This window comes from Saccostrea echinata, unplaced genomic scaffold, assembly GCF_033153115.1.
Source record: "Saccostrea echinata isolate AGI-Se365-2 ecotype Australia unplaced genomic scaffold, CSIRO_AGI_Sech_v1 ptg000009l, whole genome shotgun sequence".
Lineage (NCBI taxonomy): Eukaryota > Metazoa > Mollusca > Bivalvia > Ostreida > Ostreidae > Saccostrea > Saccostrea echinata.
The window spans coordinates 29882706-29901230 of NW_026889758.1; the positions used below are offsets into that span (position 1 = coordinate 29882706).

General features: G+C 35.3%; 1 protein-coding gene across 1 annotated transcript; it reads left to right on the plus strand.

Moving 5' to 3' along the window:
* Window positions 1-2960: 2960 nt before the first annotated feature.
* Window positions 2961-4382, plus strand: LOC133182636 (RYamide receptor-like). The gene is made up of 2 exons (XM_061317483.1): window positions 2961-3731; window positions 3950-4382. Exons 1-2 carry the CDS (start codon window positions 2961-2963, stop codon window positions 4295-4297), a joined length of 1119 nt encoding a protein of 372 aa, XP_061173467.1. The 3' UTR covers window positions 4298-4382.
* Window positions 4383-18525: the final 14143 nt, after the last annotated feature.

Here is an 18525-nt window from a genome sequence, read left to right on the forward strand (position 1 = left end):
TCAAAATAACTCATTAAAGGGATTATTTTTCTTAATAGTGTCCACAGCCGTCGCCTAGGAAGAGTACGCGTCCCCTGTCGACCGGTCACACCAGCCGTGAGCTCTTTTATTGATCAGGTATACGGAGTACTCCCGTCAAATTTAGTATAAAAGCAAAGACCTAACAGATAGTATCAAACATGTCAGACAATTTATGACCCCACGAGAGGTTGTATTCACAAACAAGGTCATATTAACGACAGTAGAATTTGTGAAAAGCTGAATTCAAACAGGATTGTTGAACTCCTTGTAACATCAACTTCTTTGTCAGTAGCATGCCTCGATTTAAAAATTAACCGTACTCACAGCATGCTCTTGTGTATCAGTTGGGATATATAAACACCATACGCAGGAATTTACTTCAAAAGTAAAGGAAGTTGACGATGGAAAAACCAAGTCATCCCGTTTGTCACACATTTAGTTATTAGTTGGTCATTATCGTCTATAGTCGCTAAAACATTCAATTATAAAACAGATGTGGCAGACATTGTAGTATGTTTAATTTTGAGTTCACTTAGGATGTATCGAGCCGACATGAATGAATTAATTTTTGTTCATTGATAAAACGTCGTTAATGTATCTTAATGTCGAGTTGAAGGCCACAGCAAGAGTTTTCTTCTTCTCATATAAAAGCTATTGAATAAAGTCTTCTTCATTGGAATATAGAAACAATTCAGCTAATAAAAGGGCACAATAAAGGCCCATCGAAATTCCAATAGATTGTCGGAAGACCTGGTCTCCAAAGACTACATAGATACTGTCAATGAGGAACTCGTACATCTTTTTTAATATCAAATTCAGAATACTTGCATGCAGAATGATTATTAGCAAAGGAATTTGGTTGATGAGCAATCAAAAGATATGAAAATTTGCGAGTTCTTTTTTTTTTTTATTGAGGAAGTAGTTGTCTATGATGTCAAAAAGCCTGCTCTTAAATGTTTCGTATCATGAGGAATGGTTGTATAAATTGAAGAAAAGTTCCGTCTTGAAGCTTTTGATGTTTGAAAAGTTTTGAGCTTTTAAATTTTCCAAAACTTTTTTTTAGAATACAGATTTCCTGAATAAGAAGTTGCACGTTACATCTGAAGATTCTACACAGCAGAAAATATTTTGGTGTGGAGTAAGGATAGAGGCTTGGTTGAACATTTACTGGACTCTGCAATATATCTTTGTGTAAGGATTTTTATTGAAATTTATTAAGCGTTTATTAGAAGCCTAAGATGTTTCAAAGTTAACGATCAACGCACGACGTCAGATAGAAATAGGTCCCCTGAGTGACTCGGTAGCAAATTTCCTTCGCCTTGAGCTTGGCACTTTGAAGTTGAAAGTTGAGAATATTTTAGATGAGACGTTAACCAAGGATCCGTGTCAAGACAGGCGTTGGCACGGTAACGTTGCCACTCTTGTTTCAAGTGACAAGTATGTTTTATTTTGCGAGTACTATAATTATCATACGTATTCATGCAGCTTGTCTCCAAGTAGTTCAAGAGTAAACAAGATATGGTGCACTATATAGTAAAAACTATCTGACCACCCGAGTCCATACTAGGGCCCGATCCTTGAACATGGGGTACATAAATATTATTTTTAATACAGAGGGCTAGCTGTTCATTATAATCATGCACATAATTTGCTTGCTACATGTAGATATCAATATGTAATGCAGATTTTCAACGATTAAATGTACTCTTTCAATATATATATATATATATATATACATATATATATACATACATATATATATATATATATATATATATATATATATATATATATATATATATATATCTCAAAGAAGTGAATTTTCAATAAATGACTAACATTGTCCCACCCTATTGCTTTAAACCTAGCAGCCATGAATTTCCAAATTTTGGTAGAGGATTAAGTTGTAGCATTGCAAGGAGTTTGGATACAAGATATTAACGAGTCCAAAATTAGGTAACAGTGTACTCTGGGCTGCGACACACCACAAGCCTCAAGATGCATTAAACGACAGGTTTTTTGGCATTTAGTCTTAAGATTCAGACAAAAGGAAGTTAATAGAGGGAAAGACAGGAAAATCCATCTCACAATACGAATAGTCAATAGAGGGAGTGTAAGAAGCAATGATGAAATACAATTAACACAGTATCATGACATAACCATAAATACGCTATGTACATGTAGCACATGATATGAAAATCATTTAATTATGTATTTTGGTCGCTCGCGTGGCGCAGTGGTTAGAGCGTTCGCTCTAGAGTCGCGGAGTAAGGAGTTGATCCTTACGTCGCGTGTTCGAATCCCACTGCGGGGCGTAGAGACCGGTCCTTCGGATGAGACCGTATAAACCGAGGTCCCGTGTCGCAGTAGGTGCTGGCACGAAAAAGATCCCTCACTGCTCAATGGCCCTGAGTGCCGAGTATAGGTCAAAATTTGTAGCTCTCCACCGTCTCCATATGAGTGAAAAATTCTCGAGAGGGACGTTAAACGATAAAACAAACAAACTTATGCATTTTGCTCTTTCACCTATTGGAAGACCTTTTGAATCCTTAGTTATTTTTGTTTTGCAAAATTATATTGAATTGAGCCGCACACACATAACAAACAATTTCCTTTTCCTTCCAAGAAATTGAACGAAAAAAGGGTAAGGAGGTGGTAGCTAGTTAATTTACATCAAATTCTTGTAAACAGTAGAATCAAATTACTAAATAAGGCTTGCTTACGGATTTTAAAGTAATGATTATGATCGCTTTTTTCTCCCACTTAATTTATTCAAATCAAGAAAAATATCACTGATATTCACATATTGTTTTCTCACCTTTTTCAAAACTTCGATTCTATTGGTTGTTAAGACACGAGGAAATGCTAATTCATTTCAAAGAGTGGGTTGGAGAAAAGTATTTCTATTCCATAACTTCAAGACAATAAACATATTGGAAATGGCACAGATCGAAGAATATACGTGGATTTTGGATTTTAATTTTACCTATGATTATTTCAATGCATCATATATGATAATAAGTGACTCGTCTAGAGACACGTCAAACGGAAGACTAGCGGTGCAATGGATTCTCCTTGGCTTATACATTCTTACAACGGCTATTGCAGTTCCCGGAAATTTAATCATGACTTGGCATTATAGACCGAAGAAGAACTGGAGAAATAAAAACATTTTCATCAGCAGTCTTGCGATTAGTGACCTAGGACTTGTAATCATTTCTATTCCCTTTAAAGTGATAGGTCAGCATCTTTACCAATCTTGGCCATATTTTGACCTGTTATGTCCTTTTTCAGCCTACCTCCATTTGGTGCTAGTTGTACACCGTTCCCAGTCTCTTATGTTGTTGACTGTCTATAGACATTACGTGATATTTCGATCTCCACAAAAAGTGTCTTTAGTTGTTCAAGGCAAAGTCACATATTTGCTCACCTTGCTATGTTCCTTCTTGGTAGCATTGCCCATTGCTATGTATTCAAGGGTGCAATATTTCAATGTAGGGTTTCAAACAAGAAAAATGTGTGTGGAAGAGTGGAACTCCAGCAAAGAACGACTTTACTACACCATTGCAATAATGGTCATGCAATATATAGTCCCACTTCTGATACTATGTTTCTCAAACTTTTATATTGGATTTCTTGTCTGGGCCCGAAAACCACCAGGGGAAAACCATCCTCAGAAAATCAAAGAAATGTACTTGGCAAAACGACGGGTATGTACTCACAAACTTGCTTTGATTAAAACTTTTTTTCTTTTTTGAATCAACATTAAAATATATGCAGTAATTGAAAAAGCTCTTTCAATTATGATTTAAGAAAATATACAAAGCCTATTGAAAATTAAACACTAGCAAAGTAAAATGTATTTTTTTTTCTCCTTTGTCTTGTATATGTGATTACTTCAAGTACAATTTCTTTTTTCTTTATTCAGACTGTCAAAGTTCTCATTTGCGTTGCTGTATCCTACGCAATCTCCTGGCTTCCTCTTCATGTAACCACAATCGTGGGCAGCAACAACAACCAGCTGATGAGTCAAGAGTACATGCAAGTCTTCTGGATGTTCTCTCATTGGTTCGCCTTCACCAACTGTGCCGTTCATCCTATAAATTATTTTGTGATGGATAAAGATTTTAGAAAAAAAACCAAGAACATGTTTGGAAAAATGTGCTGTTTGTGTCTTAAAACTCAGCTACAGTTGCATCACCGTAACAGAGATTCACTGCCATCTCATAACACTTTAAGGACCAGCATCAAAGGAGGATTGGTGACTAAAGTGTGAATAATAAAAAAAATGTACAAACAAATCATTTCATTTTTTTCAATATTTATACAAAAGGTTATGAAAAAGGTTTATCAGATCGTGCTGGCGAATCAGTTTTAGGTTTTTGAATTCTGCTACTTGTTTTCAATACAATAATCATAAACGTTCTGAATTATATATTTTTTCTGGCTTAGATAAACAATTTCATATGTGCTTTATGGATATGTCTTTTTCTTTAAATTCTGACTCGCATTTTGCTATCGGAGATGGCTAATCGTTATACTTCGAGTTTCCCTTCTTGTCACTGGAGTTTAAAATCTTCTACCCACTTATTCAAAATCAGCTTGGTGTCTATGGTTGGAATTTCCTTGGAATTTACAGTTACATGTAACTATTGTCTTCATATGTAAATATATATCAATTTTCATTGCTGAAAAACATCTTCACAAAAAATAATTTCCCTTTTTAGACACTTTGCAACTCGCCTTTGCACTGAAACAGAGTTTAACTTATTTTAAAAAATAATTATGAAATACTTGGCATACTTGTATAAAAGTGTTATACAACTTTCAACACTTGATGTCTGCGATGCAAGACAAAAACAAGAATATATGATTTAAAAAGGACTTTCCAACTACAATGCAAGATGAAGATAAACAAACTGATTTTATCAAAAACCAAATTTCGTAAGGTGTACACTACAGTTCGCAACTGTTATAGATATCTTGTGAAGTTAGAAAATAATTATTGTGGTTTCAGAATCAATACGACTGCTGATAACGCACATGCGCACTAAATAGCTTCACTTCAATTATAAGCATGAAATTTCACACGTACATATTAGGAGTTGTGGAAAGTTGGTTGAAGTGACGTAAGAGAAGAAGAGCAGCGGTCAAACAGTGTACTTACTTGAATAAATAAAGAAGATGGGCGAACAAGTGCCTATAGTTCCACAAACATGAAGATGAAAAATTAAATCTCATTTATAACTAAATTTTCTTTGATATTTCATCTAACATTAAAGTGTACTTTATGTAAAATCTCCACAATTTGCAAAAGTCTCACAAATATAGAAATTATTTGCCTATGAAATAGCATACACACACTAAAGACAAAGGGGCTTGCCTTCCGGATTGTTAAATGTAAAATAAATTAATAATAACAAAATGATTTTCCTAAATGTTGATGCGTTTGCCAGTCATCAACACGCGTTTAATCAACAGAAAACGGATACAGTTTCTTCGATTTGGAGCTCATCTCTAAAAATCGACCTGGGAATCAATGTATAGGGAAAACTCGGAAGGTAATCGAAAGCGAATGGTAATACCCAAGGACTTCCAGCTTCGCGGATAAAAATGTTTACAGACAAGAAAAGACAGTGAAAATGATAAATACTGGCTTAAGTTTGGTTTTCATAGGCTAAAGCGGCACGGGGAAGACTCATTTAATTAATGTATAACTAATTTGTTACATAATTTACAGGACACTTGCTATACAAGCGCGCTATATCTTATACCACGATTATAGCCCTTGCGTCGTTACTATGAAACCATTAGTCCGAAATATCTGACGTTTTCCAGGCTTTTTTCACGATTTTGATATTTTACGTGCCAGGAAAACCTTTTGATTATATAATGAAAATCATATAGTGAAAATGCATTAATTCATTGAAAATCTTCTTCTCTGCTCCTGGGTATTAAATAAACTAAGTATATAGTTATGATGAGTAAGAGTGCCTCTTCCAAAATTGTGAATTTCATGGCCCCTGGGTCAGGGGTTCTGGTGTTAGGGTGGGGCTTTATTGATCATATAGTGAAAATGCATTAATTCATTGAAAATCTTCTTCTCTGCTCCTGGGTATTAAATAAACTAAGTATATAGTAATGTATATAGTTATGATGAGTAAGAGTGCCTCTTCCAAAATTGTGAAATTCATGGTCCCAGGGGCAGGGTTTCTAGTGTTAGGGCGGGGCACTATTGATTATATAGTGAAAATGCATTAGTTCTTTGAAAATCTTCTTCTCTGCTCCCGCCTCTTCCCAAATTGTGAATTTCATGGCCCCTGGGTCAGGGGTTCTGGTGTTAGGGTGGGGCTCTATTGATCATATAGTGAAAATGCATTAATTCATTGAAAATTTTCTTCTCTGCTCCTGGGTATTAAATAAACTAACTAAGTACATAGTTAGGATGAGCAAGAATGCCTCTCTCCAAATTGTGAATTTTCATGGCCCCTGGGTCAGGGGTTCTGGTGTTAGGGTGGGGCTCTATTGATCATATAGTGAAAATGCATTAATTCATTGAAAATCTTCTTCTCTGCTCCTGGGTATTAAATAAACTAACTAAGTATTTAGTTATATAAAGTGAAATGTTTTAATTCTTTAAAAATCTTTTTCTCTGCACCTTGGTATTATTTAAACAAACTAAGTACATTGTTATGATAAGCAAGGATGCCTCTTCCAAAATTATGAAATTCATGGCCCCGGGGACAGGAATTCTGGTGCTAGGGCGGGGCTATAGAGATCCTATAGTGAAGGTGAATTATTTCTTTGAAAATCTTCTTCTCTGCCCCTGGGTATTGTTTAAACAGACTAAGTACATTGTTATGATACGCAAGGATGCCTCTTCCAAAATTGTGGATTTTATGACTCCAGGTTTAAGGATTCTGGTGGGGGGGGGGGGGGGGGTTCTATTGATTATAAAGTGAAAAAGCAAAATTTCTTTAAAAATATTCTTTTCTGCTTCTGGTTAAAAAAGCAAAGAAGCTTAGTGTATAGTTATGATGAGCAAGAGTGCTTCATTCAGAGTAGTTAATTTCATGACCCCTGGGTCAGATGTGAGGGTGGGGCTCTTGATAATATAGTGAAAATGCATTAATTCTATTAAATAATCCTGTTTGCTCCTTAGTGTCAAGCAGATAAACAAAGTGGTTAGTTATGATGAGCAAACTTATGGTTCCAGGGTCAGATGCTCTGGTGGGTTTTTTTTTTGGGGGGGGGGGGGGGGCTCTATTGATAATATAGTGAATCTGTAGTAAAAATGCATTATTTCTTTAAAAATCTTCTCCGCACCTGGGCATATGTGAGGTAAATAGAGTAAAAAATTTTCTAAGGAAGGGAATTTTTACCAGATTTTTGAACATCTGGACCATTTGGTCAAGTGTTCTAGTCCTGGCCAGGGCTCTATTAGTTTGTATTCTACTGAGAGGAGTTATTCCCCTTTGCCATTTACTTTTGATAATTTATCACTGTAAATAATGTACTTGAAAGGTAAATAGAATAAGAGAATTATGCAAAAACTTTTATTGTATAATACAAAAAGTACTTTCATTGTTTTGATGATCAGATAGACTTGTAAGTAGTAGATAAATAAAAATGAGACAAAAATAGCTTGTCTTATTAAATGTTCATCAAAGACCAAGAGAGGCCAATTTGAGAAATTTCAACAAGGGATTAAAATAGTACAGAAGCATTGATAATTTGTTAATATACTGTATGGTGATAGTGATAAATGGGGAACAGATTAGAACCTAATTTATGAACTGTTAATGAATATTAAGACCAATTATTTTGTTGATCGTGATCACCCTATTTTTTTTTCTTTTGGGCAACAAAGTTTCACCTTTCAGTTCATTTTATACTCTATGCTTCTTTAAATTATTGTATCATACTCAGGTGACCGTTAAGGCCCTTGGGCCTCTTATTCAAAATGCTACTCCTCCCACAGTTTTGGTCTGATTTCAATATAACTTGGTACACAAGTAGACAACAATAAGATACATAATTCATTTTTTATGCCCCCGTATCGAAGATTCGGGGGGATATAGTTTTTGCCCTGTCTGTCTGTCTGTCTGTCCGCAAAAACTTTAACATTGCCCATAACTTTTGATTGGTTGGAGCTATGGGTTTCATATTTCACATGTGTATTTCTTGTGACAAGACCTTTCTTTGGGTACCACCATATTTGACCTTGGAGTTTGACCTACTTTTGAAAAACATTAACATTGGCCATAAATTTTGAACGGTTGGTGCTAAGGCTTTCATACTTAGCATATGTAATCCCTGTGACAAGACCTTCCTTTGGATACCAACAACTTTGACCTTGACCTTGGAGTTTGACTTACTTTTGTTAAACTTTAACATTGGCCATAACTTTTGAACGGCTGGTGCTAGGGCCTTCATACTTCACATATGTAATCCTTGTGACAAGACCATCCTTTGGATTTCAACAACGTGGACCCTTTGACCTTGGAGTTTGTCCTACTTTTGAACAACTTTGACCTTGACCTCGGACTTTGACCTACTTTTTGAAAACTTTAACCTTGGACACAAATTTTGAAAAGTTGTTGCTAGGGCTTTCATATTTAACATGTTTTTTCCTTGTGACAAGACCTTCCATTTGATACCAACAATTGTAATCCATTGACCTTGAACTTGGAGTTTGACCTACTTTTGAAACACTTTAACCTTGGTCATAACTTCTGAACGATTGGTGCTTCAGCTTTCATATTTCACCTGTATATTTCTTGTGAGAAGGCCTTTCCTTAGGCACCATTAATTTTGACCTTGACCTTGATGTTTGAATTACTTTTGAAAAACTTTAACCTTTTCCATATCTATTCAATGGTTCCTGGCTAGGGCTTTCATATTTCACAGGTATATTCCTCGAGACCAGACCTTATTTTGGGTACCAACATATATTTGATTTGCATTTGAGAAAGTTTAACCTTTACTATAAGTTACCATACGGGGGCATCAGAGTTTCACAAACACATCTTGTTTTTGATTTCGATAAACGGTGTTCCCATGGTTACTAAAAATAGAAATTTTTGTGAAATTCTTTCAGATCAGTCGACAATAGTGAGTAACTAGTGAGTGTTGACGTATGCGGAGACCTACCAAAGTTTTTAAGTTCTGAGTAACAGGAAAGATAATTCTAAAAAGGGATTTCGATACCAAAGATTTCAAAAATAATTTTTCTACGTCAATAAATTTGATTTTAATTCAATTTTTAGTTGTAATTTATTTCATTAATGTTTCTTCTATTCTATCAGGAGTCTTCCCTAATTTTTTTTTCTTCTTGTATTTTAGAGAAAATGAGTTTTATTTATTTATATATATATATATATTTATATAATTTTTAATTAATTCTTTGAAAAATATGTTGACTGATAAAAGTAAGATTTTTGTTGTTGTTTTGTAAGCTTAATTATATATGCCAGGGAAAAAAAAGCATTTGTTGTGTTACTTATCAAAACTTGATGGGAAGAATATCTTAAAACTTATGAAATTAAAATTTTTAAAAGAGACATACGTATTTATAAATTATTTTTTCAATTTCTGGTCAGTTTTTAAAGGCTGATATGCTTGTTAATAGTAAAACATAAGCTGGGTGTGTGTGGAGGACCCTTAAGATATCGGTGTTTTTTGTCTGTTCGTTTGACCAAGAAAAGTGTAGACTATGTGCTGAAATTTTGTCAAAGAAACAAAGATTTTCTCAGGTGCTTTTCAAGTTTTTTGGTCAGCTGATAGGAGTCCCACAGAATCCAACTTTTCATTGTGTAGCAGTACAGAATAGTTTACGATCTGTAATTCACCATGACATTTGTGAAAAGAAAACATATACCGGTAAACATAGTCCAGGTAAATTTGTAGGACACATTACACGTACACCAACACCAAGGAAAAAGATAGTGTTAAAAATACCACTGGTCAAGACTACTTCATGTGAAATTCCCAAAGCCAAAAGAAGATTGAATATAACTGAGAAAATTCTTTCACCATTTAAAGCAAAGGTAAATTTATTAATGTGACAAACTGAGTCCAGCGGACAAGTATCAGTGGCGGATTTAAGGGGGGCGCACCCGGCGCGCGTCCCTCCTAAAATTGTCAAAGTTAGCTCAATTCATAGTTTCGTCGAGAAAATGAAAAAATGAATGAGTCGACAATCTAAAAACACACCTGTGAGTGAATGAGTAATACGTTACGATAGCTCATGTTTTAAAGCTTTTCCAGACAGGTTCTCTTTGCGCTCCTGACGCATCGTTACTATGAGATCGTCACTGCGAGCACATATAATGTTCTTATTATTTAGCATTTTGTATACTTCTCATTTTGGTATATTTTTTCAATATCCCTTCATGATGGCTTTTTGATTATTTTTTCAGAAAAATGTCTAACACACACGATGCCATAATGTTATTAACATGTATGAAGGTCAAACTTATACATACTGATTCAATATTTTTAATTTCCTGGGAATTTTTCGCTAACTAAACATTTGTTGGTAGTAATTAATATTCACTTTTTGTTTAAGTACTTGGAGTATATTTTTCCATTCTTTGACCATTTTCCATTTTTAAAAAAAATTAAATGTCAGCAAAGTGTCCGTGTGCAGCTAATTCAAATAAATCAATCAATAACAGAACTATTCTTATCAGAATTCTGCGAGAAATGCAGCAAAATCTGACCTTTATATCTTCAGCAGCTCCATTACTCAGGCTGTAATAGGCATTGAATGTCGCGAACAATCTGCTGACTCGAACTCAGCTAACAGCTTAATTGAGGCCAAGTCCCTTAAATTTTAAATTGCACAGTGACACACAAAATATCTTCTATCATAAAGACCAGTGTATGCATGGTGTTAATTATTGAAATGTGTATGTTATCTACATCAATCGTTTTTAAATATTTATCTACAACAAATGTAGATCAATTTCATTAAAAATTAAATTTTTTTAGCTCTTTTCTTTGATCCACTTGTTCATTTATGACGCATCCGTGTTCGCAAGAAACATTTCCTAAATTATATTGTCGATCTAATTTCCGATCATGAAGGAAAGGAAAATATTAGATTATTTTAAAACAAGAGATTCAGGAGATGGCAGAAAAAGGTTTGTTTTTACCCTTATATGTAAGAAATGATGTATGCCTGAGTTTTTATGTTGTTTTTTTTTTTAATTAAAACTTAAAACAAGGTACTGTACTATAGAGCATTGACCTACAAATGTCGATTTTACAAGTTTCATGAAACTTCTTTGAAAATCTTGTATGTTTAGAGATAGATTTTGGCATTGCAATTGCATGGTTACTCTTATAAAGGAACCTATTGTTATGATTTTAAACAAATTAAATTATTTCGAGTCCGAAGCTTTTACAATTTTCTCGCATATATATCAGACGCACATCCTTTATTCACACAGATTTTCATGCACACCATTTACGTATATTCGTTTACACAATAATTATGGTCAAATACTACATTGCAAAATCATAACCGATTCAATTTTTTGACTAAATAATTCAACAAGTTACGTTATTGATTAATTATTGTTTCCATTCATTACATTTATCAAGAAACAAAGTATTCCGGCGTACATTTGATGAACTGTTCATTTTCTCGACTTCCAGAAAGAGTCTGAAATCTATATTTACTTATCATTTCAGACTTTTATGCAAAGGTACAATACACCAGGTCCAACTTAAAGGAGGCGGGAAGCAGTGTGTTTGTATATCGTTTTTTTTTTCTTGCTGCTTTACGAATTTCACAGACTTCCTTGGAAATTGATAATCTTTTAAAAGCAGAAACACATCTGTTTCATAAAATTTCCCAGCAAAACGAATATTTAATGATTGCAGATCTTCAGCAGGAAATATAGATGGAATTGAACATTCATTATCAAACCTTAATCCAAAAGCGGGTTTGATCTCCTACACCAATGATAATCCCGAATCCCTTGCATTCACCCTGGAGTCAGCTATGAGATTAAGCTTTGAAGAGACAAATGTGTGTTTTCTCACGGTTGAGAAATTCTCCAGGAAGTACAGTTAGAATTCGAAAAGATGGTACTTTGTACACAGTTTTTGATTCTCATAGCAGGGACAATAATCGCAGATGTGTTCCAGATGGAAAAAAAACTTTTGTACTCCAGTTCTCTAACTTATCAGAGTTGATAATCTATGCGAGAGAAATGGCGGAGAGTTTGAGTCAAATTGATCAACAGTTTGAAATTACCCCAGTCAAGTTTGTCATTGAAGAAGCTAATAGTGAAAATTTAGAAGCTCGTCCTAGTAGCCAAAGTACAGATACGAAGATTTGCCTACAACAAATTTTGTAGATAAGCAAACAGAACATACTCAAGACGACTCTACCATTCAGACACAAGAAATACCTGTTGTCTTACAAACACAAGACGTCGCTGTTGAAGAAACAGAAAACTCTTCTGTTATGAGGACTCTGGAAGAACCTTTAAATGTATCTCTTGTACAGTCTTCTGATTCCCAAACTCTGCATTGCTTGTCATTTTTTTTCATCATCGATGTGGAAAGAAATTTATAACGGAAGCATACAGAAACTGGAAGGATGCGAAAGAGGATTTAAAGAACCATACAGTAACAGAATATCACTTGTCATCAATGGCTAGAATGAGAGCTTTCGTAGATACATACCAAGTTCCTTCAAAAATGAAAGAATAAAACAGAATCGGAAAATTCTTAATTCGATTAACAAAATCACTGATCTTTTGTGGTTGACGCGGAATCGTTTTACGTGGTCACAGAGATGACGACACAGAACAAGAGGCCCAAAGGGCCTTAGCGGTCACCTGAGTATAATACAACAATTTAGAGGATCCATAGAGTATAAAATGAACTGAAAGGTGAAGCTTTCTTGACCAAAAGCAAGTAAAATAGGGTGATCAGGATTAACAGTTCATAAATTTGGTTCTAATCTGTTCCCCATTTATCACTCTCACCAGACAGTATGTAAACAAACTATCAGTGCTTCTATACTCTTTTAATTCCTTGTTGAAATCTCTTACACTGGCCTCTCTTGGTCTTTGATGAACATTTAATAAGACAAGTTATTTTGTCTCATTTTTATTTATCTATTATTTACAAGTCTACCTGATCATTAAAACTATGAAAGTACTTTTTGTATTGTACAATAAAAATTCTTGCATAATTCTCTTATTCTATTAACCTTTCAAATACATTATTTACAGTGATTAATTATCACAAGTAAATGGCAAAGGGGAATAACTCCTCTCAGAAGAATACAAATTAATAGAGCCCTGGCCTGGACCAGGACACTTGACCAAATGGTCCTGATGTTCAAAAATCTGGTAAAAATACCCTTCCTTATTAAAACTTTTACTCTTTTTGCCTCTGATATGCCCAGGTGCATTTAAAGCATTAATGCATTTTCACTCTATAATAAATAGAGCCCCGCCCTAACATCAGAACCTCTGATCCAGGGATCATGAAATTCACAATTTTGGAAGAGGCATCCTTGCTTATCATAACAATGCATTTGTTTAAATAATACCCAGGAGTAGAGAAGATTTTCAAAGAAATAATGCACTTTCACTATATGATCTATATAGCCCCGCCCTAGCAACAGAACCCCTGATCCTGGGACTATGAATTTCACAATTTTGGTAGAGTCACTCTTGCTTATCATAACTATGTATTCAATTTGTTTAAATAATACCCAGGAATAGAGAAGAAGATTTTCAAAGAATTAATGAAGTTTCACTACATGATCTATATAGCCCCGCCCTAGCACCAGAACCCCTGACCCTTGGGCTATCAATTTCACAATTTTGGTAGAGTCACTCTTGCTTATCATAAGTATGTATTCAATTTGTTTCAATAATACCCAGGAGTAGAGAAGAATATTTTCAAAGAAATAATGCACTTTCACAATATGATCTATATAGCCCCGCCCTAGCACCAGAACCCCTGACCCTGGGGCCATGAATTTCACAATTTTGATAGAGTCATCCTTGCTTAACCCCTGACCCTGGGGCTATGAATTTAACAATTTTGGTAGAGTCACTTGCTTATCATATGATCTATATAGCCCCGCCCTAGCACCAGACCCCTGACCCTGGGGTCATGAATTTCACAATTTTGGTAGAGTCACTCTTGCTTATCATAGCTATGTATTCAATTTGTTTCAATAATACCCAGGAGTAGAGAAGAAGATTTTCAAAGAAATAATGCACTTTCACTATTTGAGCTAAAATAGCCCCGCCTTAGCACCAGACCCCTGACCCTGGGGTCATGAATTTCACAATTTTGGTGGAGTCACTCTTGCTTATCATAACTATGTATTCAATTTGTTTAAATAATATCCAGTAGAAGAGAAGAAGCTTATTACAATCATGCCAACAGTTTGACTGCTTGATGTCCAGGAGTAAAGAAGAAGATTTTTAAAGATTGCATTAATTTTGATGGTTTTGGCCCCACCCCTCAGGCCCCAGGGGAGCAGGGACCACGAATTTCACAATTTTTGTTCCCCTTCACCCATTAATGCTATATGCCAAAGTTGGTTGAAATTGGTTTGCTGGTTCCAGAGAAGAAACTGAAAATGTTCAAAAGTTTACGCACGACGACGGACGAAAAGAGATAGCGAAAGGTCACCTGAGTGACTCAGGTGACCTACAAATGCACTGATTACAACCATGGAAAATTCAAAGAACTTTTAAACTTTCGAATAGACTCTGGGGATCACATTTTAGCAGAACATTTTGCAAATTGTAAAAAAAAAATTCAAAATACACCTCTAAAACATGCCAGAATGAATTACTGGGGTGTATTAAGAGTTATATCCAGAATGAAATTGTAAAAGAAATAAATGAACAGTCATTTGGACCACACTATGGACTACAATATTAATGTGATGAGGTAACTGACATAAGTAACTGGGAACAACTGGGAATCGTCTTGCGTTATACACGTGACAATAAACCTGTGGAACAATTATTTTAATTTGTGCAATGTGAAGGCACAAGTGGGATAGAAATTTGTGACAATGTCATTAAATCACTTTCATCTGCTGGCATTGATGTGAAATGCTGCCGTTCGCAAACAATGGATTGGGCAACAAACATGTCCGGAAAATACAATGGTTTTGCTGCAAAATTCCAAGAAGTTTCTCCAAAGGCAACATATCACTACTGCAGTAACCACGATTTGAATCTAGTCCTCTGCAAGAGTTGTTAGGTGCGGGAAGTGCATGTGATGTTGGAATCACTGAAGCAACTTGGATTTTTTTTCATTACTCCCCGAAGAGGAGCAGGCGTCTCGAACAAGCTGTGACTACCGTGAATGAAGGAAGGCCATCAAAAGATGCCATTACAAAATCAAAAGAAAATATTTTGTGAAACTCGGTGGATGGAGAAAATAACAACACTGCAGGATTTTGAAAACCTATATGAAGCTTTACTTACTTGTTTAGATGCCACTGGGTTTTCTGAACGCGGATGGGATGGCAAAGCGGTTACAGAGGCATATGGACTTACGAAGCGCATAACAGATTGCACATTTATTGTCAGTTTCCAAACAGTATTACATCTTTTTGGATATTTGATGGGACTTAGTAAGAAACTACAAGGAAGTGAAATGGACGTTATTCAAGCTTTCAACATGGTTGAACTGGTAAAGGAAACCGTAAAATTTGCAAGAACCAATGAATCATATATACAAAGTCAGAAAAAATGGCAAGATTAGCTGACATTACAATAGAAATTCCTAGAAGATGTGGTAGACAAACTCACAGAAGCAACATCGAAGCAAAAGATGCCAAAGAATATTCTAAACGTAGTTTTTATACCGTTTTTGGATAATATTATTCAGCAAATGGACATGAGGTTTGGTACTCTTGCTAAAGCAGCTCATCGTGGGTTTTACCTACTACCAAACAATCTTAACAAAATCACAGAGGAAACAATCTCTTCTCTAGTTGATTTCCATAACACTGTTTTGCCATCCTCTTCTACGTTTTCTCAAGAACTGGAGCTCTGGAAGAGGTTATGGTCTAGCCAGGAAGACCGACAGACACCATAACTTCCACACTCTCAGACAGAAGAACGTGTTCAACTCTACCCCCAAATGTTACAAAATTTTACATTTTCTACAGCTAACAGCAGTTTCTTCAAGTGGAGTAGAACGCGGAAACTCAGCTTTAAAATATATCAAACGAACATCGTTCGAGTTCTATGGGAGAAGAAAGATTAAATGCACTTCCTCTTTACGTATGCCAGGACATCAACATTGACATCGAATCAGTCGTTGAAATGTATGCCAGGCAGCAACCACGAAGAATGCTTCTTATCAATCCTCTAGCAGGGAAATAACTATGCAGATTTTTTCAAATTATATTTTTATGTGATTTAAGCAATAAACAACAATTCAAGACCCCTGCCTCCTTTACTTTATTACTTGTTCTACCTAATAACTGCGCTAATAAAGTTATTTATATGTTGCTCAATTGAATCATTATTTAGTTGCTTACTTTGATAAGCAGATACCATATTAACTGGCTAAATATTAGAACCAAGCATTAGCGTCAGACTGTTAATGAAACATTAACATTAACAAGAGGCCCAAGGGCCTTAACGGTCACCTCAGTATAATACAATAATTTAAAGGATGCATAGAGTATAATATGAACTGAAAGGTGAAGCTTTGTTGCCCAAAAGAAAAAAAAATAGGGTGATCATGATCAACAAAATAATTGGTCTTAATATTCATTAACAGTTCATAAATTAGGTTCCAATCTGTTCCCCAATTATCACTATCACCATACAGTATATTAACAAATTATCAATGCTTCTCTACAATTTTAATCCCTTGTTGAAATCACTTACATTGGCCTCTCTTGGTCTTTGATGAACATTTAATAAGACAAGTTATTTTGCCTCATTTTTATTTATCTACTACTTACAAGTCTATCTGATCATTAAAACAATGAAAGTACTTTTTGCATAATTCTCTTATTCTATTTACCTTTCAAGTACATTATTTACAGTGATAAATTATCAAAAGTAAATTGCAAAGGGGAATAACTCCTCTCAGTAAAATACAAACTAATAGAGCCCTGGCCAGGACCAGAACACTTGAGCAAATGGTCCGGATGTTCAAAAATCTGGTAAAATTTCCCTTCCTTATGAAAATTTTTACTCTATTAACCTCAGATATGCCCAGGTGCGGAGAAGATTTTTAAAGAACTACAGATTCACTATATTATCAATAGAGCCCCCCCCCCCCCCCGAAACACCAGACCTTCTGACCCTGGGACCATAAGTTTGCTCATCATTATTAATCACTTTGTTTATCTGCTTAACACTAAGGAGCAAACAGGATTATTTAATAGAATTAATGCATTTTCACTATATTATCAAGAGCCCCACTCTCACACCAGCACATCTGACCCAGGGGTCATGAAATTCACTACTCTGAAAGAAGCACTCTTGCTCATCATAACCATACACTTAGCTTCTTTGCTTTTTTAACCAGAAGCAGAAAAGAATATTTTCAAAGAAATTTTGCTTTTTCACTTTATAATCAATAGAACCCCCCCCCCCCCCCCCACCAGAACCCTTAAACCTGGGGTCATAAAATTCAAAATTTTGGAAGAGGCATCCTTGCATATCATAACAATGTACTTAGTCTGTTTAAACAATACCCAGGGGCAGAGAAGATCTTCAAAGAAATAATTCACCTTGACTATAGGATCTATATAGCCCCGCCCTAGCACCAGAACTCCTGTCCCCAGGGCCATGAATTTCCCAATTTTGAAAGAGACATCCTTGCTTATCATAACAATGTACTTAGTTTGTTTAAATAATACCCAGGAGCAGAGAAAAAGATTTTTAAAGAATTAAAACATTTTCACTTTATAATCAACAGAGCCCCGCCCTAACACCAGAACCCTTGATCCAGGGGCCATGAATTTCACAATTTTGGAAGAGGCATCCTTGATGATCATAACTATGTATTTAATGTGTTTCAATAATACACAGGAGTAGAGAAGAAGATTTTCAAAGAATTAATGCATTTTCACTATACAATCAATAGAGCCCCGCCCTAACACCAGAAACCCTGACCCAGGGGCCATGAAATTCACAATTTTGGAAGAGGCACTCTTGCTCATCATAACTATGTACTTAGTTTGTTTATCTAATACCCAGGAGCAGAGGAGAGGATTTTCAATGAATTAATACATTTTCACTATATAATCAATAGAGCCCCGCCCTAACACCAGAACCCCTGACCCTGGGGCCATGAAATTCACAATTTTGAAAGGGGCACTCTTGCTCATCATAACTATGTACTTAGTTTCTGAATTTAATACCCAGGAGCAGAGAAGAAGATTTTCAAAGAATTTTAAAATGCATTTTCACTATATAATCAAAAGAGCCCCGCCCTAACACCAGAACCCCTGCCCCTGGGGCCATGAAATTC